The sequence below is a fragment of the Coloeus monedula genome (assembly GCF_965178545.1).
Source record: "Coloeus monedula genome assembly, chromosome: 39".
In the NCBI taxonomy this organism is placed as follows: Eukaryota; Metazoa; Chordata; class Aves; order Passeriformes; family Corvidae; genus Coloeus; species Coloeus monedula.
Genome location: NC_138819.1, coordinates 1,306,897 through 1,325,295, shown reverse-complemented (window position 1 = coordinate 1,325,295; position 18,399 = coordinate 1,306,897). Strand labels below are relative to the sequence as shown.

Here is an 18,399-nt window from a genome sequence, read left to right as displayed (position 1 = left end):
GCCCCCCTGGGAGGGAGTTTGGGGTCCCTGGAGGGGATTTGGGGTGGATATTGGGGTCCTAGGGGGGTTTTTGGGGTGGATTTTGGGGTCCTAGGGGGGTTTTTGGGGTGGATTTTGAGGTCCTAGGGGGGTTTTTGGGGTCCCAGGGGGGTTTTAGGGGGATATTTTGGGGTTCCAGGGTTCTTTGGGGGTGGATTTTGGGGTCCCAGGGGGATTTTGGGGTCCTAGGGGGGTTTTTGGGGGTGGATTTTGGGGTCCCAGGGGGGTTTTAGGGGGATATTTTGGGGTCCCAGGGGGATTTTGGGGTCCCTGGGTTCTTTGGGGGTGGATTTTGGGGTCCCAGGGGGGTTTTTGGGGTCCCAGGGGGGTTTTTGGGGGTGAATTTTGGGGTCCCAGGGGGATTTTGGGGTCCCAGGGGGGTTTTGGGGGTGAATTTTGGGGTCCCAGGGGGGTTTTTGGGGTCCCAGGGGGGTTTTTGGGGTGGATTTTGGGGGGGGTCTCACCGCGGACATGTCGTAGATGTGGGTGGAGCCCATCATGGCCGTCCCCACGGTCGCCGTGCGTTTTTCGGGGACCACCGTGAACAGCTGGGGGGTCTCGCTCCTTTTTTGGGGGGGGGGGAGGGGGTCTCGATGGGTGGGGGGAGGGGCCCAGGGCTCCAAAATCCCCACCAAAAATCCCCCCAAACCCCCTCCCAAAAATAAAAAAACCCCCAGGCCCTAAACCCCCACCCTGCACCCCAAAATCCCCCCTCAGGACCCCAAAATCCCTCCCCAAGCACCCCAAAATCCCCCCCAGGACCCCAAAATCCCCCTCACGACCCCAAATCCCTCCCCAGGACCCCAAAATCCCCCCCAGGACCCCAAAATCCCCCTCACGACCCCAAAATCCCTCCCCAAGCACCCCAAAATCCCCCTCACGACCCCAAAATCCCCCTCAGGACCCCAAAATCCCTCCCCAAGCACCCCAAAATCCCCCTCACGACCCCAAAATCCCTCCCCAGCACCCCAAAATCCCCCCTCAGGACCCCAAAATCCCTCCCCAAGCACCCCAAAATCCCCCCTCAGGACCCCAAAATCCCCCCCTGCACCCCAAAATCCCTCCCCAGCACCCCAAAATCCCCCCCAGGACCCCCCCATTTCTCCCAGTAAGCCCCCACCCCACAATCTCTGTGCCTTGACCCTCCCAGCCCCCCCAAAATCCCCCTAAATCCCCCCAAAACTCCCTGAGTCCCCCAAATCCCTCCCAAATCCCCCCCAAAACCCCTCAAATCCCCCCAAAACTCCCTCTGAGCCCCCCAAATCCCTCCCAAATCCCCCCAAAACCCCTCAAATCCCCCCAAATCCCTCCCTGAGCCCCCCAAATCCCCCCAAAATCCCCAAGTCCCCGCCAACCCCCTCCTTGAGCCCTCCAAAATCTCTTCAAATCCTCTGAAATCCCCCCAAAACCCCTCCCTGAGCCCCCCAAATCCCCCCAAACCCCCCCAAAACTGCCCCCAATCCCCCAAAATCCCTCCCAAACCCCTCCCTGAGCCCCCCAAATCCTTCCCAAATCCCCCCAAAACTCTCTCTGAGTCTCCCAAATCCCCCCAAAACCCCTTCAAATCCCCCCCAAAATTGCTCTGAGCCCCCAACCCCCCCAAAACTCGCTCTGAGCCCCCCAATCGCCCCAAATCCCCCCAAATCCCTCCCAAATATCCCCAAACACCCCCCAAAACCCCTCAAATCCCCCCAAAACTCCCCCCAATCCCCCAAGACCCCAAAATCCTCCCAAACCCCCTCCCTGAACCCCCCAAAATCCCCTGAAATCCCCCCAAATTTTGCTCTGAGCCCCCCAAATCCCCTCAAATCCCCCCCAAACCCCTCCCTGAGCCCCCCAAATCCCCTCAAAATCCCCCCAAAACCCCTCAAAATCCCTCCTTGAGCCCCCCAAATCCCCCCAAAACCCCTCAAATCCCCCCAAAACTCGCTCTGAGCCCCCCAATCCCCCCCAAACCCCTCCCTGAGCCCCTCAAATCCTTCCCAAATCCCCCCAAAATCCCCCCCAAACCCCTCAAATCCCCCCAAAATCCCCCCAAATCCCTCCCTGAGCCCCCCAAACTCCCCCCAAAACTCCCAAAATCCCCCCAAATCCCTCCCTGAGCCCCCCAAATCCCCCCAAAACTCCCTCTGAGCCCCCCAAACCCCTCCCTGAGCCCCTCAAATCCCCCCAAATCCCCCCCAAACCCCTCAAATGCCCCCAAACCCCCCCAAAATCCCCAAATCCCCCCAAAATCCCCCCAAACCCCTCAAATCCCCCCAAAATCCCCCCCAAATCCCTCCCTGAGCCCCCCAAATCCCCTCAAAACCCCTCAAATCCCTCCAAAACTCCCAATTCCCCCCAAATCCCCCCCAAACCCCTCCCTGAGCCCCCCAAATCCCCTCAAAACTTGCTCTGAGCCCCCCAAACCCTCCCAAATCCCCTCAAATTCCCCCCAAACCCCTCAAATCCCCCCAAAATCCCCCCCAAATCCCGCCCTGAGCCCCCCAAATCCCCCCAAATCCCCCCAAAACCCTTCAAATCCCCCCCCCAAAACCCCTCAAATGCCCCCAATCCCCCCCAAACCCCCTCCAAAATCCCCAAATCCCCCCCAAAATCCCCCAAATCCCCCCTCACCCGTCCATGGCCTCCTCGATTTTCTTCTTGCGGAGCTCGATCAGCTCCGGGGTCTCCATCCCGGCCGGCACCGAGGAGAAACCGCCCGGGGTGATCAACCCGCTGGGGGGAGGGCAGGCTCAGGGGGCACCCCAAAAACTCCGGGGCACCCCAAAAACTCGGGAGGGGGGCAAAAAACTCCGGGGGGACCCCAAAACCTCGGGGGGGGGGGCAAAAAACTCGGGGGGGATCCCAAAAACTCGGGGGGGATCCCAGAAACTGGGGGGGAACCCCAAAACCTCGGAGGGGATCCCAGAAACTCCGGAGGACCCCAAAAGCTCCGGGGGGACCCCAAAAGCTCCGGGGGGACCCAAAACGTCGGGGGCACCCCAAAAACTGGGGGGGAACCCCAAAACCTCGGAGGAGATCCCAGAAACTCCGGAGGACCCCAAAAGCTCCGGGGGGACCCCAAAAGCTCCGGGGGGACCCAAAACGTCGGGGGCACCCCAAAAACTGGGGGGGGATCCCAAAACCTCGGGGTGATCCCAAAAAACTCAGGGGAGGGGGCCAAAAACTCAGGGGGATCCCAAAAACTCCGGGGGGACCCCAAAAACTCGGGGGAATCCCAAAAACTCGGGGGGATCCCAAAAACGGGGGGGGACCCCAAAAACTCCGGGGGGACCCCAAAAAACTCAGGGGGGATCCCAGAAACTCCGGGGAGGGCAAAAAACTCCGGGGGGATCCCAAAACCTCGGGGGGGGCAAAAAACTTGGGGGGGTCCCAGAAATTGGGGGGGACCCAAAAACCTCGGGGGACACCCCAAAACCTCGGAGGGGATCCCAGAAACTCCGGGGGACCCCAAAAACTCCGGGTGGGGGGCAAAAAACTCCGGGGGGACCCCAAAACCTCGGGGGGGGGGCAAAAAACTTGGGGGGATCCCAAAAACTCCGGGGGGGGCAAAAAACTCCAGGGGGATCCCAGAAACTCGGGGGGGAACCCCAAAACCTCGGGGGAGATCCCAAACCCTCGGGGGGGACCCCAAAACGTCGGGGGGCACCCCAAAACCTCGGAGGGGATCCCAGAAACTCCGGGGGACCCCAAAAACTCCGGGGGGGGGGGCAAAAAACTCGGGGGGACCCCAAAAACTCCGGGGGGATCCCAGAAACTGGGGGGGACCCCAAAAACTCGGGGGGACCCCAAAAGCTCCGGGGGGACCCAAAACGTCGGGGGCACCCCAAAAACTGGGGGGGGATCCCAAAACCTCGGGGGGATCCCAAAAAACTCAGGGGAGGGGGCCAAAAACTCAGGGGGATCCCAAAAACTCCGGGGGGATCCCAAAAACTGGGGGGGACCCCAAAAACTCCGGGGGGACCCCAAAAACTCCGGGGGAATCCCAAAAACTCAGGGGGATCCCAAAAACGGGGGGGGACCCCAAAAACTCCGGGGGACCCCAAAACCTCGGGGGCACCCCAAAAACTAGGGGGGGGATCCCAAAAACTCCGGGGGCACCCCAAAACGCCGGGGGCACCCCCAAAAACTGGGGGGGAATCCCAGAAACTCGGGGGGACCCCAAAAACCTCGGGGGCAACCCCAAAAACTGGGGGGGACCCCAAAAACTGAGGGGGGGACCCCAAAACCTCGGAGGAGACCCCAAAAACTCGGGGGCACCCCAAAACCCCAGGTTTTTGGGGTCCCAATGAGTTTTTGGGGTCTCTCCCAGGTTTTTTTGGGGTCCCAATGAATTTTTTGGGGTCCCCTGGGTTTTTTAGGGTCCCTCCAAATTTTTGGGCTCCCCCCAAGATTTTTTGGGTCCCCCTGGGGTTTTTGGGGTCCCCCTGGATTTTTGGGGTCCCAAGGAGTTTTTTGGGGTCCCCCTGGGTTTTTAGGGGTCCCAATGAGTTTTTTGGGCTCCCCCCAGGTTTTTTAGGGTCCCAATGAGTTTTTTGGGGTCCCCCTGGGATTTTTTGGGTCCCAAGGAGTTTTTTGGGGTCCCCCCTGGGTTTTTTGGGGTCCCAATGAGTTTTTTGGGGTCCCCCTGGGTTTTTTGGGGTCCCAAGGAGTTTTTTAGGGTCCCAATGAATTTTTTGGGGTCCCCCTGGGTTTTTAGGGGTCCCAGTGAGTTTTTTGGGGTCCCCCTGGGTTTTTACAGCTCCCCCTGGGTTTTCTGGGGTCCCAATGAGTTTTTGGGGTCCCTCCCAGGTTTTTAGGGTCCCTCCAAGTCTTTTAAGGTCCCAATGAGTTTTTTGGGGTCCCCCCAGGTTTTTTAGGGTCCCAATGAATTTTTTGGGGTCCCCCTGGGATTTTTGGGGTCCCAATGAGTTTTTTTGGCTCCCCCTGGGTTTTTTGGGGTCCAAATGAGTTTTTTGGGGTCCCCCTGGGTTTTTTGGGGTCTCCCTGGGTTTTTTGGGGTCCCAAGGAGTTTTTTGGGGTCCCCCCGGGTTTTTTTGGGTCCCAAGGAGTTTTTTGGGGTCCCCCTGGGATTTTTTGGGTCCCAAGGAGTTTTTTGGGGTCCCCCTGGGTTTTTTGGGGTCCCAATGAGTTTTTTGGGGTCCCCCTGGGTTTTTTGGGGTCCCAAGGAGTTTTTTAGGGTCCCCCTGGGTTTTTTAGGGTCCCAATGAATTTTTTGGGGTCCCTCCCTGGGTTTTTTGGGGTCCCCCTGGGATTTTTTGGGTCCCAAGGAGTTTTTTGGGGTCTCCCTGGGTTTTTTGGGGTCCCAATGAGTTTTTTGGGGTCCCCCTGGGTTTTTTGGGGTCTCCCTGGGTTTTTAGGGGTCCCAAGGAGTTTTTTGGGGTCCCCCTGGGATTTTTTGGGTCCCAAGGAGTTTTTTTGGCTCCCCCTGGGTTTTTTGGGGTCTCAATGAGTTTTTTGGGGTCCCCCTGGGTTTTTTGGGGTCTCCCTGGGTTTTTAGGGGTCCCAAGGAGTTTTTTGGGGTCCCCCTGGGATTTTTTGGGTCCCAAGGAGTTTTTTGGGGTCCCCCTGGGTTTTTTGGGGTCCCAATGAGTTTTTTGGGGTCCCCCTGGGATTTTTTGGGTCCCAAGGAGTTTTTGGGGTCCCTCCCAGGTTTTTAGGGTCCCTCCAAGTCTTTTAAGGTCCCAATGAGTTTTTTGGGGTCCCAAGGAGTTTTTTGGGGTCCCCCCGGGATTTTTTGGGTCCCAATGAGTTTTTTGGGCTCCCCCTGGGTTTTCTGGGATCCCCCTGGGCTTTTTGGGGTCCCAATGAGTTTTTGGGGTCCTTCCCAGGTTTTTAGGGTCCCTCCAAGTCTTTTAAGGTCCCAATGAGTTTTTGGGGTCCCCCCGGGTTTTTTGGGGTCCCAATGAATTTTTGGGCTCCCCCTGGGATTTTTGGGGTCCCAATGAGTTTTTTCAGCTCTCCCCGGGTTTTTAGGGGTCCCAAGGAGTTTTTTGGGGTCTCCCTGGGTTTTTTTGGGGTCCCAAGGAGTTTTTTGGGGTCCCCCCGGGTTTTTAGGGGTCCCAAGGAGTTTTTTGGGGTCTCCCTGGGTTTTTTGGGGTCCCAAGGAGTTTTTTGGGGTCCCCCTGGGTTTTTTTGGGTCCCAATGAATTTTTTGGGGTCCCCCCGGGTTTTTTTGGGTCCCAATGAATTTTTGGGGTCCCCCGGGTTTTTTGGGGTCCCAATGAGTTTTTTGGGCTCCCCCCAGGTTTTTTGGGGTCCCAAGGAGTTTTTTGGGGTCCCCCTGGGTTTTTGGGGTCTCAATGAGTTTTTTGGGGTCCCCCTGGGTTTTTTGGGGTCCCAATGAATTTTTTGGGGTCCCTCCCTGGGTTTTTTGGGGTCCCCCTGGGATTTTTTGGGTCCCAAGGAGTTTTTTGGGGTCTCCCTGGGTTTTTTGGGGTCCCAATGAGTTTTTTGGGGTCCCCCTGGGATTTTTTGGGTCCCAAGGAGTTTTTTGGGGTCCCCCCAGGTTTTTTAGGGTCCCAATGAATTTTTTGGGGTCCCCCCAGGTTTTTTAGGGTCCCAATGAGTTTTTTTGGCTCCCCCTGGGTTTTTTGGGGTCTCAATGAGTTTTTTGGGGTCCCCCTGGGTTTTTTGGGCTCCCCCTGGGCTTTTTGGGGTCCCAATGAGTTTTTGGGGTCCTTCCCAGGTTTTTAGGGTCCCTCCAAGTCTTTTAAGGTCCCAATGAGTTTTTTGGGGTCCCCCCGGGTTTTTTTGGGGTCCCAATGAGTTTTTTGGGGTCCCCCCGGGTTTTTTAGGGTCCCAATGAGTTTTTTGGGGTCCCCCCGGGATTTTTTGGGTCCCAATGAGTTTTTTGGGGTCCCCCTGGGTTTTTTTGGGTCCCAAGGAGTTTTTTGGGGTCCCCCCGGGATTTTTTGGGGTCCCAAGGAGTTTTTTGGGGTCCCCCCGGGATTTTTTGGGTCCCAATGAGTTTTTTGGGGTCCCCCTGGGTTTTTTTGGGTCCCAAGGAGTTTTTTGGGGTCCCCCCGGGATTTTTTGGGGTCCCAAGGAGTTTTTTGGGGTCCCCCTGGGTTTTCTGGGCTCCCCCTGGGTTTTTTGGGGTCCCAATGAGTTTTTGGGGTCCCTCCCAGGTTTTTAGGGTCCCTCCAAGTCTTTTAATGTCCCAAGGAGTTTTTTGGCTCCCCCTGGGTTTTTTTGGGTCCCAATGAATTTTTTGGCTTCCCCTGGGTTTTTAGGGGTCCCAAGGAGTTTTTTTTGGCTCCCCCTGGGTTTTTTGGGGTCCCCCTGGGTTTTTTAGGGTCCCAATGAATTTTTTGGGGTCCCCCTGGGATTTTTTGGGTCCCAATGAGTTTTTTGGGGTCTCCCTGGGTTTTTTGGGGTCCCAATGAGTTTTTTGGGGTCCCCCCGGGTTTTTTGGGGTCCCAATGAGTTTTTTGGGGTCCCCCCGGGTTTTTTGGGGTCCCAATGAGTTTTTAGGGGTCCCCCTGGGTTTTTTGGGGTCCCAAGGAGTTTTTTGGGCTCCCCTGGGTTTTTTGGGCTCCCCCTGGGTTTTTTGGGGTCCCAAGGAGTCTTTTGGGGTCCCCCTGGGTTTTTTCAGCTCCCCCCGGGTTTTTTAGGGTCCCAAGGAGTTTTTTGGGGTCCCCTGGGTTTTTTAGGGGTCCCAGTGAGTTTTTTGGGGTCCCCCTGGGTTTTTTCAGCTCCCCCTGGGTTTTCTGGGGTCCCAAGGAGTTTTTTGGGGTCCCCCTGGGTTTTTAGGGTCCCTCCAAAGTCTTTTAAGGTCCAGTGAGTTTTTTGGCTCCCCCTGGGTTTTTTGGGCTCCCCCTGGGTTTTTTGGGGTCCCAAGGAGTCTTTTGGGGTCCCCCTGGGTTTTTTGGGCTCCCCCTGGGTTTTTTGGGGTCCCCGCCGGGTTTTTGGGGTGCCCACCTGTCCGCAGGGGTGATGAAGCCGGTCTCATCCGGTTTCTCTTCGTCGCTCTCCTCCTCCTCCTCCTCCTCCGAGGATTCCTCGTCCGAGGGCTCCAGCTCCCCCCAGGGCGTGCGGTCGATCTCCTCCTCCTCCTCCTTGGTCTGAGGGGTTTTGGGGGATTTTGGGGGGATTTGGTAATTTTGGGGCATTTTGGGAGGGATTTGGGGGGAGATTTGGGGGAGAATTTGGCGATTTTGGGGGGTTTGGGGGGGATTTAGGGGGATTTTGGGAGGGATTTGGGGGGAATTTTGGGGGTTTGGGGGGGAATTTGGGGGGATTTTGGGGGGGATTTGGGGGGATTTTGGGGATTTGGGGGTAGATTTGGGGGATTTTGGGAGGATTGGGGGGATTTGGTGATTTTGGGGGGACTCGGGGGGATTTTGGGGCGATTTTGGGAAAAATTTGGGGGATTTGGGGGGAAATTTTGGGGATTTGGGGGGAATTTGGGAGGATTTGGGGGGAGATTTCGGGGGGTTTTGGGGGAATTTTTCAGGGATTTGAATTCCTCAAGAATTTGAGGTTCCCCCAAGTTTTGGGATGAGGTTTTTGGGGGGGTTTTTGGGGGGTTTGGGGGGATTTTGGGGAGGGATTTGGGGGAATTTGGGGGGAATTTTGGGAGGGATGCGGGGGGAATTTGGGGATTTGGGGGGGATTTAGGGCAATTTTGGGGGATTTGGGGCAATTTTGGGGGGGATTTGGGGGGAATTTGGGAGGATTTGGGGGCAAATTTCAGGGGGCTTTTGGGGGGAATTTTCAGGGATTTGAATTCCTCAAGAATTCGATGCTCCCCCAAATTTCGGGATGAGGTTTTTGGGGGGATTTTTGAGGGGTTTGGGGGAATTTTGGGGAGGGATTTGGGGGGAATTTGGGAGGATTTGGGGGCAGATTTCGGGGGGGTTTTGGGGGAATTTGGGGGAATTTTGGGAGGGATTTGGGGGGATTTTAGGGGGATTTGGGGATTTTGAGGTCCGAGGAGGGATCGTTCAGGGAGGGATTTGGGGGGAATTTGGGAGGATTTGGGGGAATTTGGGAGGATTTGGGGGCAGATTTCAGGGGACTTTTGGGGGAATTTTCAGGGATTTGAATTCCTCAAGAATTCGATGCTCCCCCAAATTTCGGGATGAGGTTTTTGGGGGGATTTTTGAGGGGTTTGGGTCCCTCAAGAATTTGGAGGTGGGGATTTTTGGGGGGATTTTTGAGGGGTTTGGGGGGATTTTGGGGAGGGATTTGGAGGATTGGGGGGGATTTTGGGGGGAATTTGGGAAATTTGGGGCACTTTTGGGAGGGATTTGGGGGGATTTTTGGGGGATTTGGGGATTTTGGGGTCCGAGGAGGGATCGTTCAGGGAGGGATTTGGGGGGAATTTGGGAGGATTTGGGGGCAAATTTCAGGGGACTTTTGGGGGGAATTTTCAGGGATTTGAATTCCTCAAGAATTCGATGCTCCCCCAAATTTCGGGATGAGGTTTTTGGGGGGATTTTTGAGGGGTTTGGGGGGATTTTGGGGGGGATTTGGGGGAATTTGGGGGGAATTTTGGGAGGGATGCGGGGGGAATTTGGGGATTTGGGGGGGGATTTAGGGCAATTTTGGGGGGATTTGGGGCAATTTTGGGGCGCTTTTGGGGGGAATTTGGGAGGATTTGGGGGCAAATTTCAGGGGCATTTTGGGGGAATTTTCAGGGATTTGAATTCCTCAAGAATTCGATGCTCCCCCAAATTTCGGGATGAGGTTTTTGGGGGGATTTTTGGGGGGTTTGGGGGGATTTTGGGGAGGGATTTGGGGGGAATTTGGGAGGATTTGGGGGCAGATTTCGGGGGGGTTTTGGGGGGAATTTGGGGGGAATTTTGGGAGGGATTTGGGGGGATTTTAGGGGGATTTGGGGATTTTGGGGTCCGAGGAGGGATCGTTCAGGGAGGGATTTGGGGGGAATTTGGGAGGATTTGGGGGCAGATTTCAGGGGGGTTTTGGGGGAATTTTCAAGGATTTGAATTCCTCAAGAATTCGATGTTCCCCCAAATTTCGGGATGAGGTTTTTGGGGGGATTTTTGAGGGGTTTGGGTCCCTCAAGAATTTGGAGGTGGGGATTTTTGGGGGGATTTTTGAGGGGTTTGGGGGGATTTTGGGGAGGGATTTGGAGGATTGGGGGGGATTTTGGGGGGAATTTGGGGAATTTGGGGCGCTTTTGGGAGGGATTTGGGGGGATTTTAGGGGGATTTGGGGATTTTGAGGTCCGAGGAGGGATCGTTCAGGGAGGGATTTGGGAGGATTTGGGGGGAGATTTCAGGGGGGGTTTTGGGGGAATTTTCAGGGATTTGAATTCCTCAAGAATTCGATGCTCCCCCAAATTTCGGGATGAGGTTTTTGGGGGGATTTTTGGGGGGTTTGGGGGGATTTTGGGGAGGGATTTGGGGGAATTTGGGGGGAATTTTGGGAGGGATGCGGGGGGAATTTGGGGATTTTGGAGGGGGATTTAGGGCAATTTTGGGGGGGATTTGGGGCAATTTTGGGGCGCTTTTGGGGGGAATTTGGGAGGATTTGGGGGCAAATTTCAGGGGCATTTTGGGGGAATTTTCAGGGATTTGAATTCCTCAAGAATTCGATGTTCCCCCAAATTTCGGGATGAGGTTTTTGGGGGGATTTTTGAGGGGTTTGGGGGAATTTTGGGGAGGGATTTGGGGGGAATTTGGGAGGATTTGGGGGCAGATTTCGGGGGGGTTTTGGGGGGAATTTGGGGGGAATTTTGGGAGGGATTTGGGGGGATTTTAGGGGGATTTGGGGGGAATTTGGGAGGATTTGGGGGGAATTTGGGAGGATTTGGGGGCAAATTTCAGGGGGATTTTGGGGGGAATTTTCAGGGATTTGAATTCCTCAAGAATTCGATGCTCCCCCAAATTTCGGGATGAGGTTTTTGGGGGGATTTTTGGGGGGTTTGGGGGGATTTTGGGGAGGGATTTGGGGGGAATTTGGGAGGATTTGGGGGCAGATTTCGGGGGGGTTTTGGGGGGAATTTGGGGGGAATTTTGGGAGGGATTTGGGGGGATTTTAGGGGGATTTGGGGATTTTGGGGTCCGAGGAGGGATCGTTCAGGGAGGGATTTGGGGGGAATTTGGGAGGATTTGGGGGCAAATTTCAGGGGGATTTTGGGGGAATTTTCAGGGATTTGAATTCCTCAAGAATTCGATGTTCCCCCAAATTTCGGGATGAGGTTTTTGGGGGGATTTTTGGGGGGTTTGGGGGGATTTTGGGGAGGGATTTGGGGGAATTTGGGGGGAATTTTGGGAGGGATGCGGGGGGAATTTGGGGATTTGGGGGGGGATTTAGGGCAATTTTGGGGGGATTTGGGGCAATTTTGGGGGGGATTTGGGGCAATTTTGGGGCGCTTTTGGGGGGAATTTGGGAGGATTTGGGGGCAGATTTCAGGGGGCTTTTGGGGGAATTTTCAAGGATTTGAATTCCTCAAGAATTCGATGCTCCCCCAAATTTCGGGATGAGGTTTTTGGGGGGATTTTTGAGAGGTTTGGGGGGATTTTGGGGGGGATTTGGGGGATTTTGGGAGGGTTTGGGAGGGATTTGGGGGGAATTTTGGGGATTTTGGGGGTTCAGGGGATTTGCAGGCAGATTTGGGGCAATTTTGGGGGGATTTTGGAGGGATTTTGGGGAAATTTGGGGCAGATTTGGGGGCAGATTTCAGGGGGGTTTTGGGGGAATTTTCAGGGATTTGAATTCCTCAAGAATTCGATGCTCCCCCAGATTTTGGGATGAGGTTTTTTGGGGGGATTTTTGAAGGGTTTGGGTCCCTCAAGAATTTGGGGGTGGAGTTTTTTTGGGGAGATTTTTGAGGAGTTTGGGGGGATTTTGGGGGGATTTGGGGGATTGGGGGGGATTTTGGGGGGAATTTGGGGAATTTGGGGCGCTTTTGGGAGGGATTTGGGGGGATTTTAGGGGGATTTGGGGATTTTGAGGTCCGAGGAGGGATCGTTCAGGGAGGGATTTGGGGGGAATTTGGGAGGATTTGGGGGGAATTTGGGAGGATTTGGGGGCAGATTTCAGGGGGCTTTTGGGGGGAATTTTCAGGGATTTGAATTCCTCAAGAATTCGATGTTCCCCCAAATTTCGGGATGAGGTTTTTGGGGGGATTTTTGGGGGGTTTGGGGGAATTTTGGGGAGGGATTTGGGGGGAATTTGGGAGGATTTGGGGGCAGATTTCGGGGGGGTTTTGGGGGGAATTTGGGGGGAATTTTGGGAGGGATTTGGGGGGATTTTAGGGGGATTTGGGGATTTTGGGGTCCGAGGAGGGATCGTTCAGGGAGGGATTTGGGGGGAATTTGGGAGGATTTGGGGGCAAATTTCAGGGGGATTTTGGGGGAATTTTCAGGGATTTGAATTCCTCAAGAATTCGATGTTCCCCCAAATTTCAGGATGAGGTTTTTGGGGGGATTTTTGAGGGGTTTGGGTCCCTCAAGAATTTGGAGGTGGGGTTTTTTTGGGGGGATTTTTGAGGGGTTTGGGGGGATTTTGGGGAGGGATTTGGAGGATTGGGGGGGATTTTGGGGGGATTTTGGGGGGAATTTGGGGGGAATTTTGGGAGGGATTTGGGGGGATTTTAGGGGGATTTGGGGATTTTGGGGTTTGAGGAGGGATCGTTCAGGGAGGGATTTGGGGGGAATTTGGGAGGATTTGGGGGCAAATTTCAGGGGGATTTTGGGGGAATTTTCAGGGATTTGAATTCCTCAAGAATTCGATGTTCCCCCAAATTTCGGGATGAGGTTTTTGGGGGGGTTTTTGAGGGGTTTGGGTCCCTCAAGAATTTGGGGGTGGGGTTTTCTTGGGGGGATTTTTGAGGGGTTTGGGGGGATTTTGGGGAGGGATTTGGAGGATTGGGGGGGATTTTGGGGGGATTTTGGGGGGAATTTGGGGCGCATTTGGGAGGGATTTGGGGGGATTTTAGGGGGATTTGGGGGTCCGAGGAGGGATCGTTCAGGGAGGGATTTGGGAGGATTTGGGGGCAGATTTCAGGGGACTTTTGGGGGAATTTTCAGGGATTTGAATTCCTCAAGAATTCGATGTTCCCCCAAATTTCGGGATGAGGTTTTTGGGGGGGTTTTTGGGGGGGTTTTTGGGGGGTGCCCCACCTGGAACTCGGCGGCGTTGGTGCCGAACACGTCCCCGTAGAGCGGCTTCCCCGTCTCATCCACGGGGGGCTTCCCCCACCCCCCCGCGTGGTACCCGAAGGAGCAGCCCTGGGGGGGTCCGGGGGGGTCAGGGAGGGGTCAAGAACCCCCCCCCCCCCCCCAAATTTTCCTGACCCCCCCAAAGTCACCCCCAGCCCCCCAAATCCATCCCCATCCCCCAAAAGAACAGCTCTGGGGTGGGGGAGGGGGTGGGGGTTAGAGAGCCCCTCCCCCCTTAAACATCTCTGGGACCCCTCCCCCACCCAAAGACCCCAAATTCACCTTGGGAACCCCAATTGGGAACCCCCCCACCCAAAGGTGCCCCCCACCCCCCCCAGACCCCAAATCCCCCCCAATCCCCACCCCAAAAGGGCCAAATTCTCTCCCCCCCACCCCCTCCCGAGGGAACCTCCCAAAAAAACCCCAAATCCCCCCCCCAGCACCCAAAGGTGCCCCCCAGGGCCTCAAACACCCCCCCAGGACCCCAAAATCCCCCCAAATTTCCTCCCCCAGACCCCAAAGGTGCCCCCCCAGACCCCAAAGTGCCCCCCCCGACCCCGTAGGTGCCCCCCCCCAGACCCCCCAGACCCCAAATTTCCCCCCCCAGCACCCAAATTTCTCCCCCAGCACCCAAAGGTGCCCCCCCTAGACCCCCCAGCACCCAAATTTCCCCCCCCAGCACCCCCCCGACCCCAAATTCCCCCCCCAGCACCCAAATTTCCCCCCCCAGCACCCAAAGGTGCCCCCCTAGAACCCCCAGACCCCACAGGTGCCCCCCCCAGCCCCCAAACTTGCCCCCGCAGCACCCAAAGGTGCCCCCCCAGACCCTCCCAGCACCCAAAGGTGCCCCCCCCAGACCCCAAACTTGCTCCCCCAGACCCCCCCCGACCCCAAATTTCCCCCCCAGCACCCAAATTTCCCCCCCAGCACCCAAAGGTGCCCCCCCCAGACCCTCCCCGACCCCAGATTTCCCCCCCCAGCACCCAAATTTCCCCCCCAGCACCCAAATTCCCCCCCCAGACCCCAAATCCCCCCCCCAGACCCCAAATTTCCCCCCCAGCACCCGAATTTCCCCCCCAGCACCCGAATTTCCCCCCCCAGCACACAAATTTCCCCCCCAGCACCCAAAGGTGCCCCCCCAGACCCTCCCAGCACCCAAAGGTGCCCCCCCCAGCACCCAAAGGTGCCCCCCGACCCCAAACTTGCTCCCCCAGACCCCCCCCGACCCCAAATTTCCCCCCCCAGCACCCAAATTTCCCCCCCAGACCCCAAATTTCCCCCCCCAGCACCCAAATTTCCCCCCCAGACCCCAAATTTCCCCCCCCAGCACCCAAATTTCCCCCCCAGACCCCAAATTTCCCCCCCCGACCCCAAATTTCCCCCCCCAGCACCCAAATTTCCCCCCCCAGCACCCAAAGGTGCCCCCCAGACCCTCCCAGACCCCAAATTTCCCCCCCCAGCACCCAAATTTCTCCCCCAGCACCCAAAGGTGCCCCCCCAGACCCTCCCAGACCCCAAATTTCCCTCCCCAGCACCCAAATTTCCCCCCCCAGCACCCAAAGGTGCCCCCCCCGACCCCCCAGCACCCAAATTTGCCCCCCCAGCACCCAAAGGTGCCCCCCCAGCACCCACATTTCCCCCCCAGACCCCAAATTTCCCCCCCCAGCACCCAAAGGTGCCCCCTCACCTCGGGGATGGGGGAGTTGAGCCCCGGGATTTTGAGGTTGGGGTACGAGGGGGGGGGCCCGTAGCGCTGCATGGCGATCAGCCACGGGGGGGGCACCTTGTGGGCGTTCTGGGGGGGGCAGGGGGGGTCAGCACCCAGGGGTGCCCCCTCCCCCCCCTTCCAGCACCCCAAAAACCTCCCCAGCACCCCCCAAAGGCACGGCAGAGGTTGGGGGAGGCCAAAATTAAAGGGGATTTTGGGGGGTTTGGGGTGGATTTTGGGAGGTTTGGGGTGGATTTTGGGAGGTTTGGGGTGGATTTAGGATGGATTTTGGGAGGTTTGGGATGGATTTGGGGGATTTGGGATGGATTTTGGGAGTTTTGGGGTGGATTTTGGGGGGTTTGGGATGGATTTTGGGAGGTTTGGGATGGATTTGGGGGGTTTGGGATGGATTTTGGGAGGTTTGGGATGGATTTGGGGGGTTTGGGATGGATTTGGAGAGTTTAGGGGTGGATTTGGGATGGATTTTGGGAGGTTTGGGGTGGATTTTGGGGGGTTTGGGATGGATTTTGGGAGGTTTGGGGTGGATTTTGGGAGGTTTGGGGTGGATTTGGAGAGTTTAGGGGTGGATTTGGGATGGATTTTGGGAGGTTTGGGGTGGATTTTGGGGGGTTTGGGGTGGATTTTGGGGGGTTTGGGGTGGATTTGGGATGGATTTTGGGGGTTTGGGGTGGATTTTGGGAGGTTTGGGATGGATTTGGAGAGTTTAGGGGTGGATTTGGGATGGATTTTGGGAGTTTTGGGGTGGATTTTGGGGGGTTTGAGGTGGATTTTGGGGGGTTTGGGGTGGATTTGGGATGGATTTTGGGAGGTTTGGGGTGGATTTTGGGGGGTTTGGGATGGATTTTGGGAGGTTTGGGATGGATTTTGGGAGGTTTGGGGTGGATTTTGGGGGGTTTGGTGGATTTGGGATGGATTTTGGGAGGTTTGGGGTGGATTTTGGGGGGTTTGGGGTGGATTTTGGGGGGTTTGGGGTGGATTTGGGATGGGATTTTGGGGGGTTTGGGATGGATTTTGGGAGGTTTGGGATGGATTTTGGGAGGTTTGGGGTGGATTTTGGGGGGTTTGGTGGATTTGGGATGGATTTTGGGAGGTTTGGGGTGGATTTTGGGGGGTTTGGGGTGGATTTTGGGGGGTTTGGGGTGGATTTGGGATGGGATTTTGGGGGGTTTGGGGTGGATTTTGGGAGGTTTGGGGTGGATTTTGGGGGGTTTGGGGTGGATTTTGGGGGGTTTGGGGTGGATTTTGGGGGGTTTGGGGTGGATTTGGAGAGTTTAGGGGTGGATTTGGGATGGATTTTGGGAGGTTTGGGGTGGATTTTGGGGGGTTTGGGGTGGATTTTGGGAGGTTTGGGGTGGATTTTGGGAGGTTTGGGGTGGATTTTGGGAGGTTTGAGGTGGATTTTGGGAGGTTTGGGGTGGATTTTGGGGGGTTTGGTGGATTTGGGATGGATTTTGGGAGGTTTGGGGTGGATTTTGGGAGGTTTGGGATGGATTTGGAGCGTTTAGGGGTGGATTTGGGATGGATTTTGGGGGGTTTGGGATGGATTTTGGGAGGTTTGGGGTGGATTTTGGGGGGTTTGGGATGGATTTTGGGAGGTTTGGGGTGGATTTTGGGGGGTTTGGGGTGGATTTGGGATGGATTTGGGGGGTTTGGGATGGATTTTGGGAGGTTTGGGGTGGATTTTGGGGGGTTTGGGGTGGATTTGGAGAGTTTAGGGGTGGATTTGGGATGAATTTAGGGGGTTTGGGGTGGATTTTGGGAGGTTTGGGGTGGATTTGGGATGGATTTGGGGGGTTTGGGGTGGATTTTGGGAGGTTTGGGGTAGATTTTGGGAGGTTTGGGGTGGATTTTGGGGGGTTTGGGGTGGATTTGGAGAGTTTAGGGGTGGATTTGGGATGGATTTTGGGAGGTTTGGGGTGGATTTTGGGGGGTTTGGGATGGATTTTGGGAGGTTTGGGGTGGATTTTGGGAGGTTTGGGGTGGATTTTGGGAGGTTTGGGGTGGATTTTGGGAGGTTTGGGGTGGATTTAGGATGGATTTGGGGGATTTGGGATGGATTTTGGGAGTTTTGGGGTGGATTTTGGGGGGTTTGGGATGGATTTGGAGCGTTTAGGGGTGGATTTGGGATGGATTTTGGGGTGGATTTTGGGAGGTTTGGGGTGGATTTTGGGGGGTTTGGGGTGGATTTTGGGAGGTTTGGGGTGGATTTTGGGAGGTTTGGGGTGGATTTAGGATGGATTTTGGGAGGTTTGGGATGGATTTTGGAGGGTTTGGGGTGGATTTTGGGAGGTTTGGGATGGATTTGGAGAGTTTAGGGGTGGATTTGGGATGGATTTTGGGGGGTTTGGGATGGATTTTGGGGGGTTTGGGATGGATTTGGAGAGTTTAGGGGTGGATTTGGGATGGATTTTGGGAGGTTTGGGATGGATTTGGGGGGTTTGGGGTGGATTTGGGATGGATTTGGGGGGTTTGGGGTGGATTTTGGGGGGTTTGGGGTGGATTTGGGATGGATTTTGGGAGGTTTGGGGTGGATTTTGGGGGGTTTGGGGTGGATTTTGGGGGGTTTGGGGTGGATTTGGAGAGTTTAGGGGTGGATTTGGGATGGATTTTGGGAGGTTTGGGGTGGATTTTGGGAGGTTTGGGGTGGATTTTGGGAGGTTTGGGATGGATTTTGGGGGGTTTGGGGTGGATTTGGGATGGATTTGGGGGGTTTGGGGTGGATTTTGGGAGGTTTGGGGTGGATTTTGGGGGGTTTGGGGTGGATTTTGGGGGGTTTGGGGTGGATTTGGGATGGATTTTGGGAGGTTTGGGGTGGATTTTGGGGGGTTTGGGGTGGATTTTGGGGGGTTTGGGGTGGATTTGGAGAGTTTAGGGGTGGATTTGGGATGGATTTTAGGAGGTTTGGGGTGGATTTTGGGGGGTTTGGGGTGGATTTTGGGGGGTTTGGGGTGGATTTTGGGGGGTTTGGGGTGGATTTTGGGAGGTTTGGGGTGGATTTTGGGAGGTTTGGGGTGGATTTTGGGAGGTTTGGGATGGATTTTGGGAGGTTTGGGGTGGATTTTGGGGGGTTTGGGGTGGATTTGGAGAGTTTAGGGGTGGATTTCGGATGGATTTTGGGAGGTTTGGGGTGGATTTTGGGAGCTTTGGGGTGGATTTTGGGAGCTTTGGGGTGGATTTTGGGAGCTTTGGGGTGGATTTGGAGAGTTTAGGGGTGGATTTCGGATGGATTTTGGGAGGTTTGGGATGGATTTGGGGGGTTTGGGATGGATTTGGAGAGTTTAGGGGTGGATTTGGGATGGGTTTTGGGAGGTTTGGGGTGGATTTTGGGAGGTTTGGGGTGGATTTTGGGAGGTTTGGGATGGATTTTGGGGGGTTTGGCGTGGATTTGGGATGGATTTGGGGGGTTTGGGGTGGATTTTGGGAGGTTTGGGGTGGATTTTGGGGGGTTTGGGGTGGATTTTGGGGGGTTTGGGGTGGATTTGGGATGGATTT

General features: G+C 55.8%; 1 protein-coding gene across 1 annotated transcript in view; it reads right to left on the bottom strand.

Annotated features, from left to right (window-relative positions):
• Window positions 1-18,399, bottom strand: part of SF3B2 (splicing factor 3b subunit 2) — a gene marked incomplete at its 5' end in the record, with an annotated part of 46,115 nt that overhangs the window by 1,847 nt on the left and 25,869 nt on the right. The window contains 5 exons of the mRNA XM_082300266.1: window positions 504-603; window positions 2,656-2,757; window positions 7,966-8,108; window positions 13,140-13,247; window positions 14,866-14,973. Of these exons, the coding sequence (XP_082156392.1) occupies window positions 504-603; window positions 2,656-2,757; window positions 7,966-8,108; window positions 13,140-13,247; window positions 14,866-14,973 (561 nt within the window). The remainder of the gene's footprint in view (window positions 1-503; window positions 604-2,655; window positions 2,758-7,965; window positions 8,109-13,139; window positions 13,248-14,865; window positions 14,974-18,399) is intronic.